The sequence below is a fragment of the Micrasema longulum genome, unplaced genomic scaffold (genome assembly GCF_059751315.1).
Source record: "Micrasema longulum isolate JH-2025_06_02 unplaced genomic scaffold, ASM5975131v1 h1tg001048l, whole genome shotgun sequence".
NCBI classification, from domain to species: Eukaryota; Metazoa; Arthropoda; class Insecta; order Trichoptera; family Brachycentridae; genus Micrasema; species Micrasema longulum.
Window position 1 is genome coordinate 269,626 of NW_028278236.1, and position 19,681 is coordinate 289,306.

The 19,681-nt window shown below is 31.9% G+C and overlaps 1 protein-coding gene across 1 annotated transcript in view; it reads right to left on the minus strand.

Moving 5' to 3' along the window:
• The window catches only part of mfr (ferlin family C2 domain-containing myoferlin misfire), a 166,029-nt gene that overhangs the window by 32,768 nt on the left and 113,580 nt on the right, over positions 1-19,681 (minus strand). The window contains exon 4 of the mRNA XM_088232989.1: positions 14,690-14,875. Coding sequence (XP_088089115.1) covers positions 14,690-14,875 — 186 coding nt within the window. The remainder of the gene's footprint in view (positions 1-14,689; positions 14,876-19,681) is intronic.

The following is a 19,681-nucleotide window of genomic DNA, read 5'->3' on the forward strand; positions in this document are numbered from 1 at the left end:
CGGATAAATTTTTCCGAACGATTGCGAAGACACACTACCGACCTACCTATATGTTTAAGTTATGGGTAGGGACATCGATACGTACCAAGGGGACGCATACCCCACGGTACACATATCTATACGCTAAAGCGACATACCTTCACTATGACGTTATGGTTGAAGGTATTTTTTTTTCGAGTAATTACGAAGATAACTACCGATCTTGTATCTACAAGTTTTGAGGTTAGTACATTGATATGGACCGAGGGCAGTGTTTAAATGTGCAGCATACTCTTAGAGTCAATACTCTCTGTCCACTCCTTATGATCTCTCTGCAGTACTCTCGACTGAGTGCACTCTGTCAAATCAGTGCCGCATACATGATAATCGACTGTACTGCCATTGCCAGAATCTTTTTTTTCATTTGTTTTGGTCCACTAATGCTCTTGCTGACCTTTGAGCCTTTTTGCATGCTCGTTTAATGTGTTTTATAAAGCTTAAAACGGGGTTCAAAGTCACTTCCAAGTACATTGCCTCTTTTAATGGCTTTACTTTAGCTTCTCCGATCTCAAAAACAATGTTTTATGTTCTTTTATTGCCACTCATCATAATTACTATTGCATCATGTTGCCGTCTCGACGATCAATTCTGTCTCAGCTTTTGCTTTTACCAAAACCGCAAGATCGTTCGCATAACATACAAGCCTTACTCAATCAAGAACTTCCACCGACATCACGTAGTCATACAAAATGTTCTACAGGGTTGGACCCAAGACCATGGGACACTTCCATATGTGTTCATTCCAATACCTCTTTTAATCCACACTCTTCTGTCCGTTAAGTAGTATATGACATTTACCAGATGGTTGCTCACCTACTTTTTTTAAAACTTTTCCATAGTGATAGGCCAAGATGCAGTATTAAAAACGTTTTTGACATCGACTCAAACTAAGGCATTTAGCCGTCCTTTCCTTTTTGCCTTTCTAGCCAAGGAAACAGCCATCTCTATCGCGTCTACTGTCGATTTGTTCTTTCTGAAGCTATATTGGTTTGAATTAAGTCCTGATTTTTTTCTAGTTCAATAATTAATCTCCCGTTTATTATTGTTTCATACAGCTTGGCAATCACATTTAAAAGACATATGGACCTATATTTTTTTTTATTATTGGTATTTTTCTCTGGTTTCTCTATGAGAACCAATTTTACGTTCTTCCGTGTAACAAAAAACTCTACACTATAATAAGCCTGCTACAAAATGCTTCAAACTAAGCCAAGTTTTCTTCTACCATACTCTTCTCTGCATCAGGTGGAACAGTATCGAGTCCTGGTGATTTTCCAATCTTTACTCTGCGTAGTGCCTTCCTAATTTCGAACTAACTGACTGTATCCCAATCACTGCGCATCTCCGCTCCCTGCACCTTTTGCAACTTGCTGTCCCTAGAGGTAATAAATAGATGTCCTAACACTTTTTTTCTTTTATCCAAAGATAAGTCGCATCATAGACTTGGTATCATTAATTGTTTTTAATGATTTGGTACGCTTCACCAAATACGTCCTCGTTTAAGTTTTCACAAAGTGAATCGCATCATTTCCTTTTAGATGCAGCTATCTTTTTTCCTAGATAGGTCTTCAAATCTTTGTGGATTTTTTTGTTTGGTCAGTCTAAGATTCAGATATATTTGATATGATTGTCTTTCTATATTTACAATTTTTGTTTGCTCTTGGATTTCTAATGACCATTTTACTATCGTCACTCGCTTTTATCTTTGGAGTGCTTTCTCTGTAGACTTTGGCCATAGCTTGTTTGCAATTATCAGCGTTTATTTCGTTATTTCTGGTAAGTTCCTTAAATTTGGCAATTAATGTTACATAATTGGCCTACTCGTGAATATACCGTACATGTCATGTAGCGCAAATGCCTCGCGGCGTAATGGTCACCGCGTTTGCCTACCATGCAAGAGGTTCGATTCCCGCCATGGTTGATATGAAATATTTATTTAAAGGTGTTTTAAAAAAAAAAAAAACAAAAAAAAGACATGCTTAAGGATGCCAAAATATTTTGAATTTAAATTCTTGGTTTTATAGGATTCTTCTTTTTCTTTTTTATCCGCCATATTTTTTCATGGTCCTGAAGTCATAGAATCAGCTTTATTACCAATCGGAAAACTTTCAGAAGAAGCAAGAAATAAAGAAGTGAATCGTTTTGTTGAAGCTTTGCGAATAAATCCTCGAAATACCGACGATGATATATTGAATGTGTTTTTTACTCGTAAATCATTGGATTTCTATGTACTTTCACTTTCAGATTAATCAAAGAGATAGTTATCATCAGAGGCGCCAGGATTGTCTATACTTCCATATTTTAGAAATACAATAGAGAGTTGTAGAGAAGGGGCACAATATGCAGTTAATATGATTAAAAACACGTAAATAATTAATTTTTAAAATTTATTTATTAACGGACATTGTCCATGTATACGATTTATAGGGTTTAAATATTACAATAAAAAAATAGTTTAAAAAATTAAAAAAAGAAGAAAAGAAGGATTGACAAACAAAAGGGACATCGAGACAATATCTGAACTATTTATTTAGTGCTCGTTTAAATCGTTGTAAACTTAATCCAAAAAAGTCCATATCTTGTCTTGAGTTAACAATACCACAAAGACGGGTTATTGGAGAATTAGGGCCATAGTTTGTTCTATGCTGATCGATGAACAGTACTTCATTGTTTCTCAACCTACGAGTCGGAATATTGAATTTTACTTGTCCCAGTAATGATGGAACATCGAGTATACCATTTAGTATGCCGAACATATATATGGAATCAAAATTAGTTCTACGTTTTTGTAGACTAGAAATATTTAACATTGACTCTATATCAGCATAAGAATAATTACCTCTCTCTAATAAAGAGTTTTGATTGTACGGACATTAGTGAAATCAGAGGATATTCTGTTAATGAAGCCAAGTAATTTCAGTGATTTATTTACTGTATTATTACATGCTCGTTGTATGTTAGTTTATAGTCCAAAACAACTCCTTAATCTCTGATGGACCTAACTACATCAATTTTGGAGTTTTCTATTAGGTTCTATGAAATGACATTATCTTGCATTTTTTAATATTAAGTTCTAATTTATTGACTGTACATCATTGGTTAAAAAAGTTAATGTCTTATTGAAGAAGAAACAGTCTTGTAAAGTTGAAATTATTTTGAGAATTTTGTTGTCGTCCGCAAAGAGCCAAAAGCGAGAGAAATAGGGATGTTGAAATATTTAAAACAATATCAATGACGTTAAATTTACATAACTAAAAATATCGTATTTTTGCTAACATTTGTTGCCTATTTTTACGATAGAACCTGTAAAACGAATGCAATAACATTTTGAACAAATTTTTAGTAAGAGATTATCAAATAATATTTTGTATCTTTTTTTTTGAGTAAGGGACCACTGTGCGACGGTTAAATTATTTGCGTAAAGCGATATTTTTGCATTGTTATTTACTCGGCTTACCTTTGAGCTACGAGTGAAATAAATTATTAACAAGAGAGCTACGCATTAGCCGAGAGCTAAGGAGAGTTAAATCTAATGTAAAGTTAGTTTGAAATAACCCAGCGAATGACCGACGGAGGCCTGAATAAAAAAAATAGAGAGATTGAAAACATGTCCCAATAAAAATGAAATCCAGCTGATGTTGACCATATTTTAAGTCTGCGTTTTTTAAAATATTAACTTCAATGACAAATATTTATTGTTTTTGAAGTTTTATTTATTGAACCTTTTATACAGCTACTTTGAAGGGCGGGCATGTTGCCTAAAAGCGATTTCTCTCTACCTACCTAAACTGTTCAGTTTGAGAAAATTACAAATACATGGACATATTCTATTCTTCACAGAATTTTATAATTTTATACTAAGTTTAAAACGAAAATTGATCAAAAAGTTTACACCAAACTATGTTGAGTGGAGAGGAGATGGAAAGGAAAGAAGAAGGATAAAGGAACAACTCAAACATTTAGATAATCAAATAGACATTAGACATTTAAATCTTGATTCAACTGTTAATAAATGAATTTCTGTGCCATTTATCTTGAAAAGAGGAAGTGCGGGAACATTGACTTAAGAGTATATTTTTTACAACCGACAAGTACAATTTTGGTTTTTGTTGAAATTTAGAGAAATTAATTATTTTTAGTCCACGAGAAGATATGCTCGAGCTCGTGTGACATAACTGTGTGAGCTTGATTAGTGTCATAGGGTTCAAAATTAATAGATCATTGGCATATAAATGGTACGAACAGGGGAGATTTTAAGTTATTTGATTGATAAAATGGAAAATTAAAAGTTGAGATAGTACCACCCCTGTGATACACCGGCGGCGGCGGTAAGATCAATCCAATCTGGAAGGAAATCTGACATTTTAACGCAATGCTGACGGTCACGTAAATATGCTGAAAACTAATTTATCGCGGATAGAAATGGGAAGGACTAAAGTTTGGCATGAAGCAGGTAAAAATCAACAGAGTTAAAGTTTTGGGTTAGACGAATTAAAAAGTATTAAATCAAATGATTGCGTAATAGGGTAGATACTGATACTGACAAATTTTGGAAGAATCACTGTTGAATTCAGGTACTTAATGTTACCGATCTCGTGTGATAAAAAAAAAACATGAAGCTTTAGCAAAGGATAAATCTAACTAATTAAATAAGTCATCGGAATGAGCGTAGACTCATTTTTTGACCTAAAAATCATTAAATTCATAATTCACTAAAATCGATATAAACCGATGATATTGTAGTAATAAAGATCGCCATCATTCCCCTTACAGAACCTAGTAGTGTATTGGGCACTGAATTGGCAAACCAAATGCAGCGTTTATCGATTATCTGTTACATGAATGTATTTTTATTTTTTTATTTAACTTTGTGTACATAATGTTAATTGTAAATAGCCGGCTTATTATCAATTGGCAATTTCTTCCAACCAACCAATGAAATAAAAGTTTTATTTTTATAATTCAAGTTAAAACATATTCAATAGAAAATAATGTTAAAAAAGCAAATGAATAAAAATAGAAATAAATGTGATCAGTATTACGCTTCGGGTTCCAGTCCATCCATCGTCACCGTTTCCCCCGCGATTCGTAACAAAGTGCTGTATATTATTTGCTGTGTAATAAATTCGCACACAATTAACTGGGGTAGGAGCTGCGCTGCATCTCTAACAACCAGCAAAATCCTACAGTTTTGATTCCGACGTGATCTGAACACCCAACCTTCTTGGCCCGGTGGTAAAAAAGGTAATACGCCTGAGGATTCATTTCTTTAATATTCTTTCCAAATTACTATTTAAAATGATTCAAATAATAAGTTATAATTTCCTAATATTTTGAATGGTTGGTGCTTATTTTTCTCTTCTCATGAAACCTGCCATCTTATAAAAGGAAAAATTCTTAACTTGATCAATATTTCTGTGGCTTCGATCTCAAAGGGCGAATATCAGAATTGTTATTTTTTTTACAAGATTTACACAAAGATTGTTGTCTATTTTTTAAAAATACATTTAAATATGAATGTAGGAAATGTTAATTTAAATAAATATTTTAATATCTACATTTGAAATTATTAGATTATTAAAATAAAATTGATCTAGTAAAAACGTCACTTATGTATACGGCAAAACAATATAAGGACAAAAATCGTTTGCAACTGTTAATACATTTTATGCAATCTCTGGACTTACTTTACGCCATTACTCACATCTTAACTTTCTGTAAAGTTCAATTTACGATATTCACCCTTAAGATCCAAGCCACATAATTTTTAATCGAAAAGAAGCCGTTCATAAGGAATTAATAATTAATTTTCTCGTTAAAGTGTATTGGTTTTTTTTGGATAGCTACCATAATTGCAAAAGTTGTGATTCGAAAGTATTTTTTAAAACTCAGAAATGTTATGATGAACGTTGTTACGACATTAAACCCATAATTCACACCGTAACGAAGTAAGGAAATAAAAAATAACCGATCAAAAGTTATACGTATTTAAAAAGCTTTTTCTGTTTTAATTAAGTGTCTTTAATAAATAATTTACAAAATAATATTTGCCAGTCTGTTTTTATCGATAATTTTCAGAAAATAAAAAACATTATACTTACTAAACTTTATGTATAACATCGTAAAATAAGATAACAATAATATTTATTCCATAATCAATAGTTTATTTAATAATATTTGGTATGTTTAAGAAAATTTACCCATTGGTTTTTGTGTGAAATTAAATCTTCTACATTACGAACTGGGTATTATATATTATACAATTCTGATCAGTACTTCTGTCTTAATATTTGTAGCACATATCTGTGTGACACAAATAATAAATATTATAGCATAAAACTTTATTAATTTGGGCCTGTTTAATATAATAGGCAACACCTACGCCTGAAAACACCCGTAAAGTTCAATGTTTTCATTTCTTCTTAGACCATTATTTAGATCGATCATAGCATTGTGTGATATTCCGACATAAGCCTGTTTTATATTAGTCAGTAAATGGTACAAGATCTTGTGCAGAATTCGGACACATAAATGTTGTGTCTTAAATACACAAATTTAATGAAATTTGTGGTCAAATTCCAAAAATGTACAACACGTCCTATTTTTCAAACAATATTTGAGCCAATATCTGCTCCCGCATTTCACTGTTATATTGTTAACTGTCATCTGTCAAATAGGTGCGAAGGTTTTTACGGTCACAGTTATCAATATGTTTCTTTTTTGGGTGATGCCGTGTTTACCCCGAAGATGGCTCTTGCAATGGTAGCTGAAACGTCGGAACAAATCCAACACACACGTTATCACCCAAAAAAGAAACATATTGTCACCTGTCAACTTCAATTTTAAAGGCCCATTAAATTATTTGTGGTTGCTTGTGTTATGTTTTTTATCCAATGCACAAATTGAGAAAAAACTATTAAAGAACAAATTAACGATTTATTTAAGAAAAAACTTAATAAATAAGTAGAGAGATATAAGTACATAAAGTTTTTTTGTATGTTTTTAAAATTTTATTATTTTTTAGAGATATTAACCAAAACTAATGAGATAATAATTAATTTACTTCTTACTACTTACTTCTTCTAAAATTTTTTAACCGTGATTTAAAAACGCTGTGCTAAATAATGTTATTCATCATCATTCTACCGCTCCCTTGTTGGATCATATGGTATCCACAAAAAGCCTGTATGCATCTCTCAGTCAGCTGCCAGTTCTTGCGCGTCCTCCCGAATAAGTTTCGCGTCTCTTAGTTCTGACTTGAATTGCCGAACTGAATTAATTTTATTTATTTATATAAGTAAAAGTTCACGGCATTTTTCTTTGAATGCGTTTTATTTAAAAGGCAATTGAAGAGATCATAAACAAAAAATAATGCTTTGTTTAAATTCGTAAAAAAAAACAAATTACTGGCAAAAGCATTAAATTGAATATACAAAGCCATTATATATATTTTTTAAAATAGACATTTATTACTTTTGTAAAGAGAAACACTGAGGAGATAATTATATCGTAGAATTCAATATCTACAAATTGTATGTTTTTCTAGTATCTATGTAAAATAAAATAAATCTGTGGTCAAATTCAGAAAAAGATAGAAAGCATTTTTTTAAACCAATATTTGAACCAATATCTGCGCGCGCACCCAACGATACAAATGTTACGCCTGTGGTCTGATGAAAAGTAAGAATATAATACGACTTTGCTATTTTAAAACGCGGATCTTTTCAAATTTTGTAAAATTAAAATAACATAAATAAAAATTAGATAATTATGTATTTTTTAAAGATATTTTTTACCAAATATAAAGACAAAGCATTTAAATAAAATATACTAAAACTATGATTTTGAAGATAATGAATTTAAGAGGAAAGTTATTTTTTTTTTAAAAATCAATTTTTCTTAAATTATGCCTTCAATAATCGAAGGAAACAGTTAAAATAGTTGAGATCAAACCTTTTTTTGGCATTGAGTTTTTTTGTCATTTTTTTAGGAAGAACATTTTAGGTACACTGCAGACTGAAAATATTGCAAAAGCTGCTAAGAGCAAATGTTCACAATTTATGTTGGTTTAGAGGCCTTGGGTTGGTTGTTGATCGCAAAAATAATACTATTTTGTTAGTTGTCAGTAACGGCGTCGTCACCAAATAGCTCGATTTGCGAACTGTCAAATGTCAAACAGCAAATGGCGTCGAATACTACGTACTGCGTATGCTTACGCGCAAGAAACTGCCCAATGTAAAACAGCAAATAAAATGGTCCAAGATTTGGTACAATGATTATTGTTCAAAAAACTGCGCAAGAACTTGCACAAGATCTTGTACCATTTTATGCCCAATGTAAAACGGAATTTAACCAATTAAACTATTTATTGAATTTAAATCACTAAATTAGTGTCGTCAAATAAATATAAAGTTAAGATGGTTGAACGGGTTAATCTGGGTTGACAGATGATATCTAAACAGATAAGGGGAAAATTATTTGAGAAATAATATTATAATAATTATATAAGTCTAGGGGCATTATCGGAGCCTAGGAAACAGTTAGCAGAGAAAAGTTTAAAGAAGGGTATTTAGAAATTCAGACCTGTTTTAAGCTAGTTTTAATAATCCTTTTTCACTGTGATTTATTATTCCGTCTACTTTATAAATAGGAATCGAATTAAATAAAACATTAAAAGGCTCAAATGAACATGCAGAATGCATAAAAAATGCTCAAAATATGCAAGTTAAGTGTAAAATATAAATAAATTACGGTAATTATTTATTTGTTAGGAGAAATTTAAACAATCGTTGTTTTTATTGATGTTCACATAATTTATTTTTTAAATTGTCTATGGTGCTGTTGTGTTTTGGAACTCAACCATAAAAAAGTTCCCATGTACCTTCTTATGTTCAATATTTGAATATTCATAATTTTAAGTTTTGGAATTCAATCATAAACGAGTAACTAGGTAAATAATTATCAATGAAAAGTCTTTTTCCAAGCAAATAGCAGGCAAGCCAACGTTCGGGAAGGACAACATATGTCGGGTCTGCTAGTAATAATTAAAATGTTTGACCACAAAGTAAATGCTTTATATATTAATAACCTTGTCCAAATTCATTTTCTTCTTCTAGTTTCAATACTCGTTCATTAAATTTTTAGCGGGTTTTTTTTACTCGCCGTAAGTGTTATTTATATTTTTCTTTATACATGGTGTTCTTTAAACCCTGTCACATCTGAAATCAAGATGATCAGTATGGGCAAGAAGACATATTAGCATATTATTTTTTATATTTAGAATGAAGAATTTTTTTGAAAATAAAATTTAAAAAAAAACAAATGGTTGCTTACTTCTGCAGGGGAGAAGCGAGGGGGGCGCAGTTACGCGGTTGATATCAGACTCCCCCCTCCCTCTCGTTTCTCCCCTGCAGAATAAAGCAACCATTTGTTTTTTGAAATATTTTATTTTAGTAAATTTTCTTGCTCATACTGATCATCGTGGTTTCGGATGTGACAAAGTTTAAAGAACATTCTGTTTATTTAAATTGCTGTGTCTGAGTTAATATTATCGTTTTTTTTGCGTGAGCATTGAACGTGTTTATCAAACCGCTCGCTGCCAATATATATTAATGATCTAACCACTTTTCAATGCTCCTGATAATATAATAGTTCATACCATAATAAAATAATATTACTTTGTAAACGGGATTTTCTATTTCGAGCAGTTGCAGTAGACAACTATCTAGTTCATCGCAATATTGCACAATCATGGAACAAATAATGGAATATCGTATTATCGTCACGTATAATATGCCATCACAAGCACACGCTGAATGTGACAGGAACATATGGGACATATTTATTGAAAATATATTTTTTACGATGATACAAATATCTTTTATTAGATTATATTCCTAAGCGACTAGAAATGTGTTAAAACTTAGATTAAACTATTTATTTAACTTAAGTTTGACCCTAGAAATTGAGTATAAATTTTGGGAAGTACATTTTTTTATGGAATTTAGCAATTAGTATTTAAATAGTGATTCAGACAAAGAAAAAAATATACTTCACTTATTTTTTCAAATTTATGTGTGAGCAACTGTGCGTAAGTTTTCAAGTTAAAACAGCGAAGTACATTACGACAAAGGGTTATTTAAAATTACCGGTCCGCTGTCGAGAACGGGTGAAGATCAGACATTCCAGTTTAAGCTTTAATGTAGAGAGAACCCTTTTTGATAAATAAACAAAGAGACTTCGTTTTAGTCTACGGACTGCTAAGGCAAAGATATACACGTGAACATAATTATTATGTGCCCCTAAGAAGTCTTTTATTTTGCTATGGCCCATTCAATTGTGTTCTGTATTTTCAAAATATCATTATATCAAAATATAATATCTCATTTATTTATTTTTACTTATTTTTTTATTATTTTATTTATTCAAATTTGTTAACAAATTATCAATATCAAGATCGCTATAAAAGTTTATCGGCGCGTTTCTAATACAAATAAAATAACTGGAAATTCTCATAAAAAAACGAATAAACAAAAAAATAAAACTGTAAGTTCTGAAAATGTAAAAAGTAATATGGTGAATTTATAAAAAAGGAGAAATCAAGTTCACACATTTTTACACTTGAAAGTTTTGATTTTCGATGAGGAAGTCCTTTAACTGTTTGCTTCTTTGCTCGAAACTAGTTGAGTTCTATTAATAGGTTCCATCTCAGTTTTCATTGTTTTTCCTAACTGCAGTGCCTCAGTTGCGAAATCATAACGCTGTCCCATAGCACAAAGCGTTTCAAGAATGAAATATTCTTTAAACACCTACCTAACCATATCGGAAAGCAATTCAGCTTTTACATTACCGTTGCAGTACACGGAATGGGTATTAAATAATTCTATAGTAAATATCCTTTCCTCAATGGCCTTCTCAATGCAGGTTAGTAATGCACTTTTGATATGATTTCTCGTTATAAATGACATTTCATCGCCAAGACTATTTTATTATAGATAAATTAGGGGTTTTCTGATAATCATGCGGGTTTCGTATTTCATAGATTTCCACGTACCGCTAACACGCTACTTCAAGGACCATACATAATTAATCCATATTTGATACCTATGTGGAACATGTAAGCCATAATTTCTCTCCAGGTGCATTCTCCCAAGCCAGAAGCGTCCAGGCATTTAGACGCGAACTAATAACGTTCTTAGACTGGTACCTAAAGCGTAAGATTGATCACCTTGCCTTCCTTTAACGGATGATCAAGTTACGTTACATTTGATGAATGCAGCGATCTGATGCGGATAACTATTGAATATTATTATTTTCGAATGTAAATAATAAAGTTATTACTTAAAATAATGAAAAATATGCTTAAAACTTTATCGATACCCGTTCTTATGTATTCCCTTTAGAAAAAAAAGATTGTTTATTGAAATACCTATCTTCGATATTTTGTATTCGTAATCCGATTTTCGAATTCATTCACAAGTTATTTAAAGTTGAGAACTTCTATTATGAGGTTTTGATATTTTTGGGAAAATGTTTTTTCTTTGTCAAATAAGAGATCATACATTTCTTTTAGTATTGAGGTATTCAAGCATTACCTGTTTACTTCGTAGAGTTGTTTTGTTGTTGTAATGAACTACCCATGTGAAAAGTTTATCTTCTTTAATAACCTTTAAGAAACGTCTGAAACATTACATCTATGTATTCTTAGAAGTGGAGTTTTCCATATCATTTCTCTTTTTCCTAAGATCCTCTCCCTGCCTCCTTCTAAACTTCTTACCTAATCCCACGTCTTATGCATCGCTTACGTTATCATATAAAATGTTAAAGCTTTATTTCTAAGTAATCCGTCTTTTGTGGCTAAGCACTAGCTGCCCACTTACAAACGGCTGTAAAACAATCGGCAAGATTAAATACTCCCGACAAACCTACACCAGTCCGTTTTCAACTAGCTGGAAGATATTGCTTATAAAACCACTAAAAAAAGTAGGTCCAGATGTTGAACTATCGAAGGCACCATAGTTTTCTTAAAAAGCTACTCGTTTATATGAATCAAGTACACCACCGCTTGTTCTGGCAGTTTTAAGCACTTTCAAAAATAAAATGGTTTCATTAAAAACTCCATATATTAGATGCGGTACCATCACAATCAACAGCTTTTATGTTTTTTTCATCAAATTTTGGTAATGATGATATAATGTACTTATGTGTTTTCCAGAGTCTGGAGTTTCCTTTCCAAAACTTATTGAATCTGTTTCTTTAACCAATGATAGGTGTTCTTCTTGTATATTTATCGGGACAAATGGGCTTACAATTTTGTTCCGTATTGTTTCACCTTTTCAACCATCAAAACATAATGTAAGGTGCGAGTTCGAACCGTCAACAATTGACCAAAATTTTGTGAAAAATATATATTTTTACGTCTAATGCGGGAGACCTAAATGTTACATCACAGTTATATTAATTTTATTACTGTTATTAAATATTCGAAGCATGATTGAAAATAAAACAAAAAATATTTGTGTTTATGAACAAAAAAAAATTAAAATCTATGTTTTTGACTAAAACATCAAACTTTAGGCTCATTCGGGGAGACGTAAATATTTTTCAGTTCGACTGATATTTTTTGGTAAGCATGACGCGACCGTCAATTTTTTATCAACTTGAAATTTTGAATTTCCAAAAAGAAATTTTCGTGATAGACCCTTACCAGGATATCCAAACAAGCAATACTGAAGAGACAGGTACTGGCCATACTATTTATCATCGGCAGATTGATTTGCAGTTGATCGCTGCCAGCAGGTGTCGGTGTTCTGCTAATAGATTTGGAATTCTCATCCGAATGATTAAAAGTAAATTTAAAACTGGTATTTGCCTCATTGATTTTTCTTGCCGGTAACAATTATTGAAATAGTTGTCTTCTTTCTTTTTATTAACATCTGATTCTGTGTCACTCTACTTTGCGTTTGAGTTTCCACCTTGATCTTCTGTTTGTTCCGAGGCATATTCTTTATAATTAAAGTCATATTATTTTATTTTTATTTTATTTTATCATGATTTAATAGAGGTTCAAACCGTCAGTAGGGTCGCAGTGAGTCACATCTTGCCGGAGGGTGTGATTCTATAAAATTCTGCAAACGCCCAGTTGAATTCCACCAGCAACACTACTGACTAGTCCTACTCGTTAGCGTTCACGTCGTGAACCCTGGGCAATGGGATCACACTCATAACGGTGTGATCACAGCAGATAGCGAAAGGATGAAAGACGAGTTTCTGACGCCTCCAAACCAAAACCAACCAGCTAAGGGAAGGCAACCCCGACGGAAAAATTCACCAGAGAAGACAACGAGAAACCACTCTGGTCATCTTTTCCCAGGAATCACTATGGCAAGTACATCCAATAGCAGTTGTGCTGGCTGCGGAATATAAGACCGGTGCAGAACCGAGATGCTTTCGCTGAAGTGATCGCCAACGTCGGGGGTACCTGACAAGGCACCGCAAAAAAATTGTTTTATAAAGGCAACAGAATACAACAAAACAAACATTTTAAAACAACAGGTGGTGAAAATAATTCTCAGGTATGATGACATTTTGGTTGTATTCCAATTAGAGCCTTAATTTCGTACTAGGTATATCAAAGTCATATCCAGGTTTTATTCCTATATTTGAAAAATGCCTAGAGTGGGTAGATTACCCATTATCGTTGTCAAGTAAATATTCGTGGATTCACGTAATAACCTCCGGATTATTCAGGTTGAACTTCTTTTTTTAATTCCATACTTTCTCGGTAACATATAATAGATGAATAAATCATTCGATGAAGTCAGTTTGTATGAAAAACGAAAAAAAATAATCCAAAAAACGGTCGCGTTGGATCTGTGAGATCCAGTAAATTACTTTAGAAGTTTATAATACTAAAGCAAATTGATTTATACAAAAATAATTCATTAACGACGTTTTTTTTAAATACGCGAAATAAAAAATAATACGACAAATCATCAAACTTACATATTAAATCAATACGGGGTCCTGACAGATCCACGATGTATGCAACACACATCCGTAATCGGCCAAGAAACGCCCCATCCACCCAAGCATTCAAGGACAGCCAAAATAACACTTGCTTGATCTTCAAGATCCGATGCGACCCTCAGGGTGTTAATATATTGGCGTAAACATTGTGATAAAAACAAAAAATACAACAAAAATGAGTTGCAAAATTTAAGAAATAGTATTCACAGAAATTTGTTTTTTTACTAAAAAAACTGGCGTTGAAGAAGAAACGTTTTCTCGCTGCGCTAAACTCTGCTTCCCAACTTTATATTATTGAATGAACGTTTCACCTCAAAGCGTGACGAATCAGAGTCATTTATGTGAAAAAAAAGCCAGGGCCCGGTACGATTAAATAAGTTTTTACTAAAAACCAAAACCAAGTAATGTTTCTCTAGTTTTTAATCCTTGAGATATGTTTGCAGAATACACTCGCATGTCCTTTACCATTGATTTCGGTTTTTGGCGGCTCTTTTCAACAAGCCGTATGATGAGTAGTTTATTAATTTTAATTTAATCGTCCTTCATGGTTCGCGCCTCCTTTCAAAATATTACGAAAAGAACTATCATGGCACTTTATGAATAATAAAAATAATGTACTTACCTTAATAGGATGCTGACGATCGTCCAACAGATGTTGAGTTAAGCTGACAACAGTTTGGGGGGCTCTGACTGCAGAGGCCAGGGGAATCAAAAGGTGGGCAGTGGGTCGCCTCGCCCAGCCTCCGTGCACTTGTATGCCGAGGCGTTCATCCGTACAAAGAGGGGAGGCCAGAAGCCACTCGAAGGCCTGCATAAGAAAGTCAGCGTCTGAATTATCCTTAAAACTGTTTATATTATGTTAGGTTTATTTTGGCAAAGGAGTTGACAGCCGACAGATATGCCTGGAAACTCCTTGTGGAAACAGTATGCTCCTAATAGGGAGTGGATATAGAATGATGATGATGATGTTTATTTCATCGAAATAAACCATGTTTTTAATTATTTATGAATGTTTTTATTGTGTTCTAAATTAAGAAATGATTCGAAACTTCCTGAGACTTTCTAAAGAAAGTGTTTGATTAGTTCAGTTAACATTTTAAACCTTTATAAAACTGGTTGCTTTGAGTTTCAGTCAGTTTTATCTTAGAAAGCATGAAAACATCTCAACTTTTCGTTTTATCATCAAACAGCTGGTCATGGTTAATAACATGTATTTTTACGTGTATTAGTCATACGGCCATGTCGTCGCTATTTGTTTTTTGATCTTATTGAATTGTTTCTATTTTTTTTATGTTTCGTATCACCCTTTAGAAATTGGACTATCCGTTAGTAAATATATTACTTATGTTATATACAACCTATACTCATAACATTATTTAAATGTGTGTTCATATTTCCTACATTGTCCTGAAAACCGAAAAATATAACGCACGCATGTAGACGTTTAATATTTACGGAATTGCTCTTATTGTTAATTATAAACATTATTTTAAATCAACAATGTTTTGGGTTTGTCCAAATATGTATTGACTGGATTTCCACCCTTATTTAGATCTAAACGATCTAAGAACAAACGTTGCCTAGTAGGTGAATTGGTTCAGCCGGATGAATCTTACCCACATGATAATGTATTCAGCTCTTTTACTCCACAAAAGTCAACAAATGAAAGAGTTAAGGAACTGTTAATCTTTGAACATAGGCAGAATGATGAATGTTACACATTGTGTATAGTAGTCGCTCAAACCAGCCAATGATAGGTCATAAGCCCTGTAAATACTTCCAGAAGTTCACACGAGTTTCACTGGACTTCCATATTTCCTTCTCAAAATGTTTTCTCTTTCTGTTGCTACAATTAAAATCATTGGCAATACTTGTTTTCTAAAATATTTGTTACAACCAAACCAATAATAATAAATATCAAAAAAATAAAAACATTACATCACTTGCTGATTGACTTATAACATAAATAAAAAAACCAGTAAACGCGCTATGATTGCCCGTTTCCTTTGTGTTATTTTGTTTTCTGTGAAAATATAGTGAACTGTGGTCATATTTAAACATAAAAAGTATTTGACTTTGTAATGCTGAAATTAAAGAAATAAAAGAAACCCATTGGTGATGAGAAGGCATGGCTTCGGGCAAGTCAATGACAAACCACCTACTATAGACCTTTTTGAAATGGAGAGGGGATATCTCAAACCAGCACCTGTTTCTTCCATGAATGATATACTTGGCCCTAAACAGGAAAGAAGACCCATTTGGATTTCGGACAGTACTGGGATAAAATAATGGAACGTGACAAACGTAAAGCAGTGAGATATATATACTGAAGATAATCTTAACCAAGTGGGCACCCGTAGAGATGGTTATGGGTATCAGGATAATTTAGTTAATAGTTCCTTGGCTATGTGCTTTATGAATAACAAAAAAGCGTTTGATAGTCCGCATAGACCTCTCTGAAAAATGCCGATAAAACTTATCGAACTTATTAAAGCCTTTCACTTAAGTAGCGAATGCAGAATAAGAATTGACAATGATCGATGTTGTCACAGATTGGTTTTGAGGTCACCATCGGAGTTCACCAAGGTTTCATCCTTGCACCGTTCTTTTTTATGACCCTTATGGACTTCACCCTTAGAGTGTCTAGTTAAAATAAGACTAAGTTATAATTGTTATTTGCAATTAAGGCTCAAGCATTTTTTTTTTTTTTTTTAATTTTTGCGTTTTTATGATTTATCTAAATATTTCAATTTTGGGAACCATTTTCAACTATTTGTAAGCAACTAAATATAAAAAAATGGGAACCGAGTTGTGCTAGAGCGGAGTACAAACCTCGTACCTCTAATCCGTAATTCTGCAACACTAGCCACAGGACTACAACTCCGTTCATTCTCATATTAAGATCCTAACAGCAAAATATAAACTGTGAGGCTCAAAGGGGTGAAATTTCACAGCGCCCGAGATTCTAATTAATCAACTGAAGCCTGAATGGTCAATGAAACGAGGCTTGAGGACCGAAATTTTTGGATGGAAATTTCGAAGTTTTAAAATTTCGGTACTAGCATCTCGATTTTAAAAAGACTCGAAATTTGAAATCTCTCATGTCTCCAATGAAAGAACAATTAATAGCATCATTACGTGTAGATTAGGGTTTGGATAGGGTTAGGATAACACAGTTCTATATTTTATTACTTTATATTGTATTTTTTAAAATTTATGTTGTTAATACACTCATTTTTTTTTTTTTATTTTTATACCAACTATACTTGATAACACTGTTCCTATATTTTATTTCTTTATATTGTTTTTTTTTTTTAAATTTATGTTGTTTATATACTCATTTTCTTTTTTATACCAACTTTACTTCTAAACACTGTTCTATCTTTTGTTGCTTTATATTGTATATTTTAAATTTAATGTTGTTTATTTACTCATATTTTATATAACTTTCATGTATGTAAAAGCCTTATGGGCGTGAAAAATTAATTAAATATATATATATATATTACCCCTTTTGTATTCAGAAACACTTGTTGTACCGTTGGGAGCATATGAAAATCTTACAAAGAAAAGTTATTGAAATAACAAATAACAGCGAGAGTTTCTATGACAATTTCAATATAAATATAAAAATAACGCAGAAAATAAATTTCAATACTGTTGTTAAACTGAAACCAATTTACAGAAATAGAGCAAACTTCACGTCGAAATCAAAGATATTTCTTACTTATGTAAGAGGGACAGTATTCTTCTGATCATGTTTGATCAGTAAATCCATTAAATCAAAATTGAATATTATTGTGGGATTGAAGGATCATAAAATGAAACTCCCAGCTTTACAAATATTTGTTGTATGCTTTATGTATCTATCTTGTGCTCTGGCACAATATGATTGGTTAATTCATCAAAAATAATAAAAACTGAAACTAAGTTTGATCTGTTTATTAAAAAAATATACCGAATACCGTTTGCTTACATTTGGAAAGCAGTAATATTTATTAACAAATGTTTAATTATGTTCATAGTTTGTGTACCTGCAAAAAAAAAATAAAAAAATTAGTTTAAAAAAAAGAAACTTTTCTATTTTTGTTTTGTTCTGCTTTGTTCTATTCCCAGCTTAAAAATGTTTACGCGATAAATTTCAATTTTCATTTTAATGAATTAAAATGCTGACACGTCTCGGAAAAGGATTTTTCTGTTATTTGTACATCACAAACATATCCTTATTTAGTAGGTATTTCGTGGTTTTAAAAATAACGCAATGTATTTTGCACTGGGAAATTGTGTTCCAACGATTACAATCAACGAATTTTTTTGACGAAACCATTTTTTATTCTTTAAATTTAAATTTATCTTATTTCTATTTATTTTATTTGAATTACTGTATACAAATATATGTATTTTTATTGTATTTGCAACTTCTAAGTGCCTAACATTTCTCAATTGTTAAATTACTTTTATTTTTATGCCGATAATGTACATAATCAATAGCTTACACCACAGTGGACAATTTATATTGACTGTTTTCACAATTCTCGTTTATATTTATTCTTATTTTTTGTATACAATATATGTTAAAACTGTTGTTTTTTTCCCAAATAAAAAAAAAAAAAATATTATTATAAAACTTAGCAGTACTGAATTTGCAGTGTAATACTATACACTTTTCAGTGTTTTGAAGGTATGATTGAAGTGTTTTGAAGGTATGATTGAGGGCAAAAACCGAACATCGGCTTCGGGAAAAAACTGATCTTCGGTCGGACACTAGTTTTGGAGGCGAAACGAATTGTACGTGTGTCGGCGCTAACTTCAGGCGATCTTGCCTTGTCTCCTGGCCCATACAGCATGACGTCTGAATCTCTGACTGGCTGGAAATCCCGGACGAGCAAAGCTTACGATGCTCGTGTTTCATAAAACGATAGAATTAGATGTTTTAATTATCATAAAAAAACTAACTTGAAAAATAACAGGTAAGATGTCTTGTTAGATTATTTATCTAAAATCTTCAATTGTAAAAAAATAAGTACTTACTAAAAATAAGTAAATAAGTACTACTTATTCGTCTAATTTATATAGGCAAGCCGTACAAATTTACTGATAAGTTAAATGCTATTTAACATTACAGAATATGTAAATCTTGCGTAGCCACGAAAAAAAATCCCAATCCCACATCAAACCGTCGAACTATACAAAATGTCTATTTAATAATACGAGTATGTGTAACCTTGTCTGACGTTGTACAAAGTAAAGCAATTGTTAGTCGCAGTAGTTATTATTTTACGAAGGTTTAACTGCAAAAGTTAACGGCGCAATTTAGGAAAGTAAAAAGAAAATATAAAAACTGAATAATTAAAAGCTGCGATGTTTTGTGCCTAAACTTGTTTTTTCTCTTCGATTTTGCAGTTCTACCAACAGCTTTTTATTATTTTTTTATCATTGAAATACAAAATACAAAGCACAGAGGATCCATAGAGGAAAATTTAATAAAAAATAACTGACAAACCTTATGAACATTTTTTGTTAAAATGTCGATAAATATGTTTTACTCTTGTATCCTTCATATGCAAATTTAAAGGACACGAATTATATTATGCCATATTCGAGAGAGCTATGA